The following is a 14,093-nucleotide window of genomic DNA, read 5'->3' on the forward strand; positions in this document are numbered from 1 at the left end:
ACTCTGCTTTGGTTGCTGTTTGCTCACAGTGCCCAAGGGATGATGTCAACTCATGCAGCAAAGATAGTCATAGCAGTGCACCAGATATTGTAAGACAGAGCTAATTTCCTGAATTGAGATGGTATATTCCTAAAGGCCTCTGTAGCTAAAATTGTCTGAGCTTCTAATTTTCTAAATTAAAGGAGAACTGCTTTTTTTTTTTATCGTTTACAACCATTATGAGAGACAGGAACACACGTCTTTTTTTAGGATTTTAAAAATGATAAACGCTTGGAAGATTCGTCTAATGGGAGTCACCATTGTAGCTTTCAAAGGCCTCTAAAACAATTTTAAAACCCCCCCATCAAGGTTTTATATACACACTGCAAGTAGAGATGTCTGTATTATCGGCCGATAAATGCATTAAAATGTAATATTGGAAATTATCTATCGGTTTCAAAAAGTAAAATTAATTACTTTTTAAAACGCCGCTGTACGGAGCGGTACATATCCGGTAAAACACGGATGTAGGGGGAAGTACAGAGCAGATGCGTCTCCCAGTCAGCAGCCCCTCCCCTCTTCTCTCTCTCCTCTCCCACACACAACACAGGAGTTGACGACTGCAGCATGAGAGGTTTACTGGCGACGCTTGATGATTTCATCAAACCGCCGCGAGCGGAGCATAACAAAAACAAGAGTGTGTTGTTGCCGGTGCTGTAGCCATGGCTAACAAGCCAGCGAGCTCGGTGACTGGCTAACAACACCATGTCTATGGTTTGGGATTATTTTAAAGTGTCTCTGACGGATAAAAAACTGGCAATTTGCAATGACTGCAAAAAGTTGGTTATGTGAGGAGGAACCAAGACGTCTTCCTTTTAATACGAGCAATTTGATCTCCACCTCTTCAAGAATCATAAGGAGATACACGATGAATACAAGCGGAAGATGGATGAAAAGCAAACACCGAAAAAAAGTAGTACCACACAGTTGTCGCTTAAAGACTTCGCTGAGAAAAAACAAAAATACAACAAAAACCACCCCAGGGCGAAAGTTCACGTTGTGGTCAGGGACAACGCACGCAGTATGGCAAAAGCTACCGTGGATAGTCAGTCCTGCATGGCGCACACTTTGCAGGTTGCAGTGAACGGAGGTGCCCTGTCTCTACGCAGCATTTCAGAAGCTCTGACTGACTGGTAGGCCATTTCAAGCACTCACCACTCGCTTGCAGCACATTTTTGTTACTCATACAAATACGTTAGAGCAGGGTAGATTGAGCCCAGTTTATAATTTCCTGTTATACAGTATGCCAGGCAGTCTTGCACTAAAGGAGGACTGTTATTGTTTACTTTATTACTCTAGTATACTCTGGACTGAAGCTGTGTGCCTTCATTGGTTTTGTAGCTGTTGTTTTGAGGTATGTTTAAAAAAAAAAAAAAAAAAAAATACTCTTTGTGAAAGTCAAAATGTAGTATTTCCCATAGTTGTAGTGGGTATCAGGATTATCTCAGGGAGAGCATGTCCCAAATTCCAAGCTGCTGTTTTGAGGCATATAATATATATAATAATAAATATGGCAGTGCCATGTTGGCACTTTTTTCCATAACTTGAGTTGAAGTTGTTCTCTTATTTTGGAAACCCTGTTACATTGTTTAATGCATCCAGCAGGGCATCACAACAAAATTCGGCATAATAATGTGTTAATTCCACAACCGTATATATCAGTATCGGTTGATATCAGAATCGGTAATTAAGAGTTGAACAATATCGGATATTGGCAAAAAAGCCATTATCGGACATCTCTAACTGCAAGTCTATGTATAATGTAGTAACAGACATGTTCAATATTTAATTTGTTCGATATTTACTGTACCGGTACTTTGATCATTTTAATCAGTGACTGATTTCTTCAACGCATTGATTTCCGTTTCCATAGCAGCACACGTCCGACTTCCGCTAACAAATGTGTGTTCTTACTCTCGGAAACAGAGGTGTGTGTGTGTTCTAATCATGGCAGAATCGATAACAGACAACAAAGATGACTATTTTTGGACACATGAGAATTCACAACCTTACCATTTTGAAGCTGAACATACAGAGGATGAACTACTGCTTCTAGCACGAAGGAAGGGTGATACGTTGGAGCAGACGGAAGCCGACAGAGTGAGATGAAAGTGACTTCAACGCTATAAATGTGGAACTTGGAAACAAGCTATTTTGACATAAATGAAATGCTTACACAAATAAACCGGAAAAAATTGTCTCCGGCCAGCTGGACCAAACACGCAACTGTCCATCGATTGAGTCACACTTTAAAATGGATCATGATACACACAGCACGTCTAGCTTGTCATTGCAACTACATTACATACACTGTCTGGCTAACTGTGTACAAACAAAACATGAAATGCGGGCTAATACTTTACAGATACTGTAGTATGATTGATCATGTTTATCAGTCAGTTCAGATTGGTGTCCTATCGCATTGTTGTGCATTACAAACTCAAACGCTTTACGTGTTGTTGTAGAAGCTAGCTTATCTCTTTCCGTAGCTAGCTATTTACGGCAAATACCAAAGCATGCCGATGTGTTACTACGCTAGAAAAAGAGTTCCTCAATGTTCGCTCTTTACAACAACAATGTTGCTACAGATTGGTTATTATACAGGTTACTTAACGTAAATTAAGTATTGTTGATGGATTTTGAATTCATTTTTAAAGTGATTTAGAGGTAGGACTGATTGCTTCCATTAGCTGCATTGCTAGCCACCAAGAACAAGCGGATTTTTACATGTTAGAATGCAAAAAAATACAAACACTTTTTGTCTTCTTGTCTCTCATAAGGATCGTGAACGGAAAAAAAGTGCATTCTCCTTTAAGGCTTTTATGCTGTGGGAAAAGTTAAATATGAGACTATTATTACGCTATTATTATTATGCTAAAATATAACAATCCCAAATTAAATCGCAATTTTGGAGAGAAAAATTGCAATTAGGGTTTTTTTCAAAATCATGCTGCCACACACAGCCTCTCTTATGGATGGTCATCTGATTGATTAAAAAAAATACAACGACCCAATTTCTTCTGATTCAACTGTGAGGACAGAATAAAGCCTGTGGAAAAATTTGCATTCCTACTAAATGTATAGCACAGAGACTGATTTGGGAATCGACAAGTTGATTTACCAATGCAACTCATCATACCAAGAAATATAAAATAATATTGTACTTAGAAGGGCATCAGTACAATATTGCATTTTTAGTATAAAATGAAGATCAATGTTTCCCAAGCTTAGATTAGTGACCTTTTTTATTTTTTGTCACCCTTAGTTTTGAAGTTTTTATCTTTAAGTTCTACTTACTCAACTTTTTGTCTCTCAAATCTGATATATTTTTTAAACAAAGTTGTTTTGTCAGTTTGAGTTATCTATAATATTAAAGTAAAAACAGAACAAGGCAAATGCACTTTTAATGGCGTCATCTGTTGTAGTTTTTGTTTGAAACTCGTCAGGCATGTGACATTGTTTAGATTGAACTCAATATTCCCTTTTGTTGCAGCCCTCTGCACTTGAAAAGGCTTAAAGCGTCCTCCTATGTGCTATTGAATAGGAGGCTGTGGGAGGTTGTTGCCACAGGCAAGGCCATGCTCCACTCCTTTGGAGTGGGTTACGCAACAGCTATTACCAGGGACCGCAAAGCAAATGTATCAGGTTGATGTGTGAAAGTGCTATTGAGGCTCTGTTTTGAACGTAGGAGGACGAGGGAGTTGACGGCTGGTTTAGTTCTGAGCTAAAGTGTTGCTCTCAGGATGTAACGATATGAACATTTAAGATTGCGGTTACTGTGACTGAATTTATCATGGTTATCGTTGATTTTGCGGTATTGTCGAATGTGCTCAAGAAGTACTTACACTATATTGCCAAAAGTATTTGGCCACCTGCCTTGACTCACATTGGTGAGGTCACACACTGATGTTGGTCGAGAGGGCCTGGCTCTCAATCTCCGTTCTAATTCATCCCAAAGGTGTTCTGTCGGGTTCAAGTCAGGACTCTGTCCAGGCCAATCAAGTTTATCCACACCAGACGCTGTCATCCATTTCTTTATGGACCTTGCTTTGTGCACTGGTGCACAGTCATGTTGGAAGAGAAAGGGGCCCGCTCCGGGAGTTGGGCTTGGCCCCTTAGTTCCAGTGAAAGGAACTTTGAATGCTCCAGGTTACCAAAACATTTTGGACAATTCCATGCTCCCAGCCTTGTGGGAACAGTTTGGAGCGGGCCCCTTCCTCTTCCAACATGACTGTGCACTAACGCACAAAGCAAGGTCCATAAAGACATGGATGACAGAGTCTGGTGTGGATGAACTTGACTGGCCTGCACAGAGTCCTGACCTGAACTAGATAGAACACCTTTGGGATGAATTAGAACGGAGACTGAGAGCCAGGCCTTCTCGACAAATTTGTTTTACTCTACTTACATTTACGTACTAAATGAAGTGTTTAACAAATAAAATATAATATTATTATTTACCATTTCGTTGTCATCCTACTTTGTTCAGCGGTCCTTGAACGCACCGTAGAAAGACTTACTTCTCCTTTTCCTCTGAATATAGAACTATCACTCTGTCTAAGAAAGCACAGTTTGTAGATTACATTTGCTCAACTGAATATCTTAGTTGCTCAGACAACATTGTGTTCATGTAAGTCAAGATTGGGGTAGCTATGTTTCTTATTTGGGAACTATGTTAATATCTCTTGTTTTCATGTTAGCATTTAAGCTAATGAGCTTGCGTCAGCCAGTCCATGAGTTTATCAAAGTGCAGTTATCACAGTTTTTCAATTATTTTAATTTAAAACGGTAATATTAACTTTAGGATGTTTTATAGCAGTTATCGTTTCTTGTTACTTCCGTAGATTGCTCAGACCTAGTGTACATAAGGATTTACTTAATAGATGCAAAACATAAAATGTATGACTTGCATATTGTACTATTTCTGATGTTTGTTTTGTATGGGATAATGGGGTATTTGTTTCTTTTTCCATATTAGTGGGCCTGCTCATAATACATCATTCATGCAAGTTATCTACTGGGTCAAGTACAACTCACTCTCAGGGCAGAAATAAGGCAAACGCCTTTTCTCTGTCCCCATACATGCCTCAAAGAGCAGATTTGCTATTTTTGTACTCACTTAGTGGCTAATTACACACTTTCCGCACCATCCCCGATCCACTTATGCATAAACAACATATCCCATAAGGCCAAGCATCTGAGGATTGAAACCCAAATGACCTGTACATTACTGCCAAAAAGTTTAAAGTGTGTAGATAGTAAAATAACATGTCCAAACTGATTCATGAATTTAGTTTTTTCAGATTTTATCAAAGTATATTTAAAGTACTAGGGATAAGCGGTAGAAAATGGATGGATGGATGGATGGATATGTGCCTTCTTTCATATAAGACGATGTACAGTAAGCCTCAATGTATTATGAATCCCCAGTTGGAAAAAAAACCTGCTTTATGTAGAATTCCTCCCATTGCTTCTCAACAAACTCTGATAAAACAAGCTCAAGAAGACTCTTTTGAGCAAAGTGTACTGTTTTTGTTTGTTTAAACTACCGGTACATACATTCAAACCAGCTGTTTACTCCTTTCTTCCCTGCAGACATACATTGGCAGTGTGGTCATCTCAATGAACCCCTACAAATCGATGCTCATCTACAGCCCAGAAAAAGTGGAGGAGTATCGCAACAGAAACTTCTACGAACTTAGTCCACACATGTGAGTGCCCCTACCACACAACCCTGATTTTCTTGTTTCTGTATTTTTACCTTGTATCCTGGTTGTAAAGATCAATTTCCAAAACATACATACATCAAAGCTGTCATGATGTTTAGCAGTAATGATTATCTACTGGTAAAAGCTAGTGTATGTCTGTAGAACATTTCAAAGTGCACTCTGACTAATTTGGAGGGGTGGGATCATGAGGGGACTTGTTCTTGTAAGTAGAGTCAGAAGGCAGCTTGTGTTGGCCATTGAGCGTCTTGGCTGACCATCTGGCTACTGGCAACAGTAAGTCAGAATTGCCGTGAAGCTGCCAAGACTAAACAAAGACAACACATGTCAATTAGCTTGCCTAGTCTCTGGACTGCAGCTCTCTAGAGACAGATTGGGAAAAGGGGAGTACCCTTGTGCCAAAGTAGACGCGTGCTTCACGAACAAAGGCTTTTCCATTTTTTTCAGCAAGCAAGAAGAAACCAACTCTGTTTTAAACAGTTTTTACTATTTTGTATTGTTTGATGAAATACCTTGCTCCGTGTGTCAATTCACATGCAATGCAAACAAAAGTCTGCAGATTTGTAGGAATACACTAATTATCCTTAATAGTACTCAGCTAAGTGCATATGGTAATTTAAATTGGTTATTGCGTTATGCCCATATGTCGATTTTTACTGCAGCATTCCTTTTCAGTTTACATAACACATTGTACATGTATTTTATACACACTTAGCTTTACCACCATAGTTTGCTTTTTGTGTGATAAATGCAATTTGATATACCGGTAAATGTGTTCATTCATTGCAAAAATCTTTACATGTATTGGTGCAATAAATCATTGAACAATTTTGACCAGTGCAATTTTTTATTATTTTTTCCATACCTGTGTGTATTTCTGTACCTGGCGGTTTCGGCTATAACTGTGGCCTTCCTCATCACTTTACAACCTCTGAGGAAGGCCACAGTTGTAGCCGAAACCGTCAGTTACGGAAATACAAGCACATGTCTGGCTATAAGAACAAAAAATGCATAATTTTTTGAAGACATAAAGAACCTAGTTAGACTAATTTTGACCAGTATTTTACATTAAAACATATAGCTTTTGTAACATAAATGTATAAATGCATGATTTAAATGCATGATTTAAGTACAAATTGCATTTGCAATGCACTTATTTTGAAACCTTTATTTTCAGTGTGTTGCGCTCAACACTCTTATTGTGAAGGCTGGAAGTGCGCTGCTGTTCTTAAGGTTTGTGAGTGTGGCGACGAGTCGAGGCAGTGTTGAAAGAAACAAAATAATGCCTCTCAAGTCATAGCTGTCCATTGAGCTTGCATCGATGGTGTCATGCACAACAACACAAGGAGATTAGATGTATGGCGACAGTATGGGACTATGGGTTGTCCTGGCCATCATTAGATTTGTAGTTTGTAAGCAGACTTAGGCGGTGGCCAATTCGACATTGTTTCGGGGATGAATGAGACACATGCTTTCCCCTGACAAATGTTTTTTTTCCTCACGACGACAGCATTTCAGTCACATTTATGTCAATTTCTGTAATGCACGTTTAGTGGTAGATTGTGTTTTCATTAGCCAATTCTGTGATTCCGTTAACGCAGAAATCCCAGGGCCCTCCAACGGTAATTAAGACCTGTTTCTATTTGTGGTTAATTACAAGGTGAAAGTGAATTACCGTATATGCACACACTCGAGTGTTCTTTCCAGCCGGTTTAAGTCCTGATACCCAGTCTGTCATTAGTGCAGCTTTATGTTATTAGGTGAAAGTTTTGGTGCCTTCCTAAAGTGCACCTCAACAGTAGTCAGGGATTAGACTAGCTTCTCTCCAACAAGTAGTTTGCAATGTATTACTATTTCTCCATGTAGTAGTACTCCTAACACAACCCTGCTGTCCCAAAGTCTAAGTCCGTACTGACTGAGCTACTGCCACCTCCTTATGAATTCACATTGCTCCCGGGCCAGTTTTTTTGGATACTTAGTACCCAGTCTTGTCAATGCTCTTTGAACACAGTGATTGTAGTTTCACTGTTTCCAATGTAGACGTCATTCTCTTACAACTTCAACTAAAACAGATTGGCTGGTTTAAGAAGACAAGCTTGCATTGAACACCAAAGAAATATTATTTCAACATGCTCCTTAAATTGATTTTAATCCTCCTTTTAGGCGATCTGGGCTAAACTCTGCGGCTTTACATTTGACTTTTAAGTCTAATGTTAAGAACTCGGTACATTCAAATGCAGATCGAAAGTTATTCTTAATCCCATGTTAGCCTTTTTGTGCAACAATATTGATCAAACATTTTCTACAAAAATATACTTACCTGCATTGTTTTCCCATAAGCCGTTGTATTACATCTGGTTACATTAATAATTTACTTGGCGTGGGGCCTACATTACTGTAGCATAACATTTCATGTAGTTTATCTTCATCAATTACTTTAGTAGTATAATATTAGTTTCTTAACAGATTACAAAAGTAGTATATTCTCAGCCCCTTAACAAACTGAGACTAGAATTAAACCATTGACATTGTATGACTTGACCAGATATATACAGGTAAAAGCCAGTAAATCAGAATATTTTGAAAAACTTGATTTATTTCAGTAATTGCATTCAAAAGGTGTAACTTGTACATTATATTTATTCATTGCACACAGACTGATGCATTCAAATGTTTATTTCATTTAATTTTGATGATTTGAAGTGGCAACAAATGAAAATCCAAAATTCCGTGTGTCACAAAATTAGAATATTACTTAAGGCTAATACAAAAAAGGGATTTTTAGAAATGTTGGCCAACTGAAAAGTATGAAAATGAAAAATATGAGCATGTACAATACTCAATACTTGGTTGGAGCTCCTTTTGCCTCAATGACTGCGTTAATGCGGCGTGGCATGGAGTCGATGAGTTTCTGGCACTGCTCAGGTGTTATGAGAGCCCAGGTTGCTCTGATAGTGGCCTTCAACTCTTCTGCGTTTTTGGGTCTGGCATTCTGCATCTTCCTTTTCACAATACCCCACAGATTTTCTATGGGGCTAAGGTCAGGGGAGTTGGCGGGCCAATTTAGAACAGAAATACCATGGTCCGTAAACCAGGCACGGGTAGATTTTGCGCTGTGTGCAGGCGCCAAGTCCTGTTGGAACTTGAAATCTCCATCTCCATAGAGCAGGTCAGCAGCAGGAAGCATGAAGTGCTCTAAAACTTGCTGGTAGACGGCTGCGTTGACCCTGGATCTCAGGAAACAGAGTGGACCGACACCAGCAGATGACATGGCACCCCAAACCATCACTGATGGTGGAAACTTTACACTAGACTTCAGGCAACGTGGATCCTGTGCCTCTCCTGTCTTCCTCCAGACTCTGGGACCTCGATTTCCAAAGGAAATGCAACATTTGCATGGTTGGGTGATGGTTTGGGGTGCCATGTCATCTGCTGGTGTCGGTCCACTCTGTTTCCTGAGATCCAGGGTCAACGCAGCCGTCTACCAGCAAGTTTTAGAGCACTTCATGCTTCCTGCTGCTGACCTGCTCTATGGAGATGGAGATTTCAAGTTCCAACAGGACTTGGCGCCTGCACACAGCGCAAAATCTACCCGTGCCTGGTTTACGGACCATGGTATTTCTGTTCTAAATTGGCCCGCCAACTCCCCTGACCTTAGCCCCATAGAAAATCTGTGGGGTATTGTGAAAAGGAAGATGCAGAATGCCAGACCCAAAAACGCAGAAGAGTTGAAGGCCACTATCAGAGCAACCTGGGCTCTCATAACACCTGAGCAGTGCCAGAAACTCATCGACTCCATACCACGCCGCATTAACGCAGTAATTGAGGCAAAAGGAGCTCCAACCAAGTATTGAGTATTGTACATGCTCATATTTTTCATTTTCATACTTTTCAGTTGGCCAACATTTCTAAAAATCCCTTTTTTGTATTAGCCTTAAGTAATATTCTAATTTTGTGACACACGGAATTTTGGATTTTCATTTGTTGCCACTTCAAATCATCAAAATTAAATGAAATAAACATTTGAATGCATCAGTCTGTGTGCAATGAATAAATATAATGTACAAATTACACCTTTTGAATGCAATTACTGAAATAAATCAAGTTTTTCAAAATATTCTAATTTACTGGCTTTTACCTGTATATACTTTTGTCAGTTCATGCTTAAAAACCTTTCAGAAACAGGGTTGTAGAATTGTTACAGCAATCGTACACACAAAGGTAAATAATAGTTTAAAAAAAAAAATACTTTTAAGCAGATAAACCCTGTGCCTTGTTGATTTTAGCACCTTACTGACTGGCATTTAAAGAGCAAACAACAAGCAACAGATCATGGCTCAGCCTGTTCACTTTTCTTTTCAAATAAAATACACCCACCCACTAGGAGTAAATAACACTATGGCGTAACCCAGAAACACTTCTTTCAGAGTACATTTTGAAACACAAGTATGTCACAAAAACTCTTAGCAATAAATATAAAAACAAATAATGTTTGACTTCCCACCTGCAAAGTCATATCAACTCACATGGGGCTAATCATCTTGCCAGCATTTGTTTACCAGTCAAATTAGCAAAACACAGGTGAGACGGCCATACATTGACAGCCATTCCCCAGTGGAGCAAACGTTCCCCTCTTCCAAATAAAGCCAGTTGATTAGATAACATGCACACAGCACCCTTACAGATTACCTGGGGCTTGCTGTGGCCAATGTTTTGCTAGAAAATAGTATTTTGTTAGCGTTAGCCGTCTCTTATGGTTTGGCTTACTAGCACTGCACAGATTTTGTTGCTCAAACCAAAAATAATGTTCAGGAATACAATGAGCACTTGTATACAAAACATACATATAGTACATATTTTTTTATTTATTGTGCTTGTGATATACTTGCATAGAACAAAGTGCTACAAAAAAAAAACTAAGCAGGAGCTGACTCCAATTGTTTCTTTCAAAGTGTCAGCTCTAAGAGCTGTTTTGTTGGTGACTGACCCATCACTAGAATGTGTGGTCTCTGGGGAAGCATCATATTTCCCATACGTTTTAATGTGTGATTGCGATCCCCAATTCTTCCATCTGTCAATTGCATCATAATTGACAAATGGCTTTGCAGGCAAGGATTGTGCATATGTCATGTCTTTCAGCTGCCATGCATATTGTTTTTACTTCCTGACTTGGTGTATTTGCATTGTCAGTTAACTATGAAAATATTGCAAAGCAACAGGGAAAACAGCGTTTCCCCCAGCTTGAAATCTACATGTGGCAGTGGGGGCGTGGCTAGGGGGGTGGCCAATGAGACGCCATCATACAATTTGCATAATTGTTGATGCATATATATATATTTTAATGCTAAAAATAATTTACAAACATTTAGTATTTAGTATTAACAGAGTTTTGTTACATTGTTTTGCTCTATATTTATAATTGTTATTATTGTATCATGTAAAACGGGCTGTATACCAGTGGCAGCTGCGGGTCTTTCAAGTAGGGGAAGCTAATGTTCAGCTCCTTTTGAAACATGAGTACAGTCTCCAACAACAGAAACAAGATATAAGCATACTAAATTTTACAAAGAAAACATACTTAAAAAATAATGAATATCTCCATATCAACAGGAGAATGTTTTTTATTTCAAGATTGCTGATTCGCTAATTTTGATGTCAATCAAAAAGGGATTCAGCTAAGACAGGTCATCGTATCGTCATGCAGAAGCCCCCTTTCGATCACTCTTATTCATTGGCTCACTGTCCATGGGCGGGACAAAGTTGAGGTTTTATCCAATGATTTGTTTAGTTTGGCTGCAGCACTGGGACGCTACCACATCAATGGAAAAAAAGTCACACTAACTGTCGCCAAAATAGTCAATGCTAAACAAAAGTTAAACGCATTCTAACACATTTAGTCAATGAAATGCAAACACAAAAGAACATATTTGAGCATTTATTTTATATTTTAGAGGAAGCTGAACTTTCCTTGCAGTCTTTAGTGCAATATATTTATCTGTACAGTAATCTATTTATTTATATCTGCGCCTTATTGTTCTTTTATCCTGCATTCAGGGGCGCCGAAAAGGGGGGGTAAAGGAGACGGATTCTAGGGGCCCATGATGGAGGGGGGCCCAGAGAGGCCCCTAATGATGATGAAATTATAATACAGAAAAAATAATGACATTGTGTTGGGGACCCTGTAAAGATTATTTTCATGGGGCCCAAAATCCCTAGCGGCGCCCCTGCCTGCACTACCAAGAGCTAATGCAACAACATTTCGTTCTTATCTGTACTGTAAAGTTCAAATTTGAATGACAATAAAAAGGAAATCTAAGTCTTTAGCAATCGCCATTGCTGTATATCTGGCATCACATGTTAGAACAATGCTGCGGGCAAGTCAGATCCATAACTTCAGGACAAGGATTGGCTCTACGGGCTGTGGGTCTGGCTGGAGTGCAAAGCGGCGCTGTGCACGTCCCGCTGCTGGAAAACCGCCGCCCCATTGGCCAAGCCGCCGGAGGAAAGGTGTGGCTTAGCTGGCGTAGCCTCGTCTTACTGCCAAGGCTCCAGACACACGCGTGCATCTTGCTTACGGTGAATCAAAGTTTTTCAGTGGGCACATTTTCCGTCCATCACTAGTCAATAGTTCTTAAATAATATAGGCTGTATATCCATTTATACCATATACTACTTAAATTTGTTTCCATGTAAAAAAAAAAATCACATTTTTTTTTTAGGCGTTGCGGGTTCAATTTATCCATGGCACCAAGCCACGATCAGATACATATAGGGGAAACCCTGGACAAATTAAATTGTTTGGATTGACAGTCCCATTTGTTATATATTGACTTTGTGTATAACTACCAGTGACGTGCGGTGAGGTTCATGGCTGGTGAGGCACTGACTTCATCACAGTCAGATTTACAAACATATGAACCCTAAAGAGTATCTTATTCACCATTTGATTGGCAGCAGTTAACGGGTTATGTTTAAAAGCTCATACCAGCATTCTTCCCTGCTTGGCACTCAGCATCAAGGCTTGGAATTGGGGGTTAAATCACCAAATTGTATTCCCGGGCGCGGCGCCGCTGCTGCCCACTGCTCCCCTCACCTCCCAGGGGGTGATCAAGGGATGGGTCAAATGCAGAGGACAAATTTCATTACACCTAGTGTGTGTGTGACAATCATTGGTACTTTAACTTAACTTTAACTTTACGCATACAAACTGTAGCACACAAAAAAGCACATTTAATAAAAAAAACGTTATTATGGTCTTACTTTTACTAAGTTATAAATGAAGTCCATTCGCCGCTGTTGTGCTGGATTAATGCACCTCCTGACAGGAGTGTTATATCAACTAAAGCCCTCACTTAAACTTTCCACGTGCAAGATTGAATCTATTTCAAAAAGTGTAACCGAGGGTTTATAAATGTTGCCTATACTGTATGAAACTACAAAATAACAAACACGGAGGCTCCAGTTTACACGAGGACCACTTTATTTACCTTCTTTCAAAAACCTCCGCTCCACAGAAACATGTCATCACTTCCGCTCTTGGCGCCTTCAAAATAAGAGCTCAAGGCATATACTGTATAACAGCGCATAACAGGAACTTAACATCACAAAGAGGAAAGCCCATAAAAATAGGTTACAAAATGTATTTAATAAGAAGCCAAAAAATTCAAAAACAATAATGTTCGTGTTGGAGGAGTTGTGAATTAGGTACACCTGCAGTCTGCAGGTGTACCTAATGTTGTGGCCCTGCAGTCATTCACAACTCCTCCAACACGAACATTATTGTTTTTGCACTTTTTGACTTCTTATGAAATAACTTTTTTAAATAGATTCAATCTTGCACGTGGAAAGTTTAAGTGTGGGCTTTAGTTGATATAACACTCCCGTCAGGGCTTGCAATCTACAGCGGGGGTGCAGGAGGCGAGCCTCAGCCGTTTTATGATCGCTCAGCACAAGAAATACGTTACACACATACAGTTGTTGACAAAATACACTGTACATTATACACCTCAGCTAACTAAACTATGGAAATGTATAATATAGTTCATATACCGGTAGCAATACGGTCTCACTGCACAGCAGGCCAGCAGTTAGCCGAGTCATTGCGCAATCCATGGTGAGGCACAAATGAGTGACGTGCCTTAACTGGCTGCTGTTCACCGCACCGTCTCTTCTCTGTATTTGAACGGCAAATGTGAAAATTCAGCGATTTTAAATAAAAAATAATCTAAAACTGGTGAAGTTAAATGGAAAATAACTTTATAGTATAATCACTGGATACATTTAACAATTTAATATATATATATTTTTTTTTTTACATTTTTTTTCTTT

General features: G+C 39.3%; 1 protein-coding gene across 7 annotated transcripts in view; it reads left to right on the forward strand.

Moving 5' to 3' along the window:
* Positions 1–14,093, forward strand: part of myo1b (myosin IB) — a 113,267-nt gene that overhangs the window by 46,099 nt on the left and 53,075 nt on the right. For all 7 annotated transcript variants that reach the window (XM_061926501.1, XM_061926500.2, XM_061926503.2 and 4 more), the window contains one exon: positions 5,635–5,750. In XM_061926501.1, the coding sequence (XP_061782485.1) occupies positions 5,635–5,750 (116 nt within the window). The remainder of the gene's footprint in view (positions 1–5,634; positions 5,751–14,093) is intronic.

This window comes from Nerophis lumbriciformis, linkage group LG31 (assembly GCF_033978685.3).
Source record: "Nerophis lumbriciformis linkage group LG31, RoL_Nlum_v2.1, whole genome shotgun sequence".
In the NCBI taxonomy this organism is placed as follows: domain Eukaryota; kingdom Metazoa; phylum Chordata; class Actinopteri; order Syngnathiformes; family Syngnathidae; genus Nerophis; species Nerophis lumbriciformis.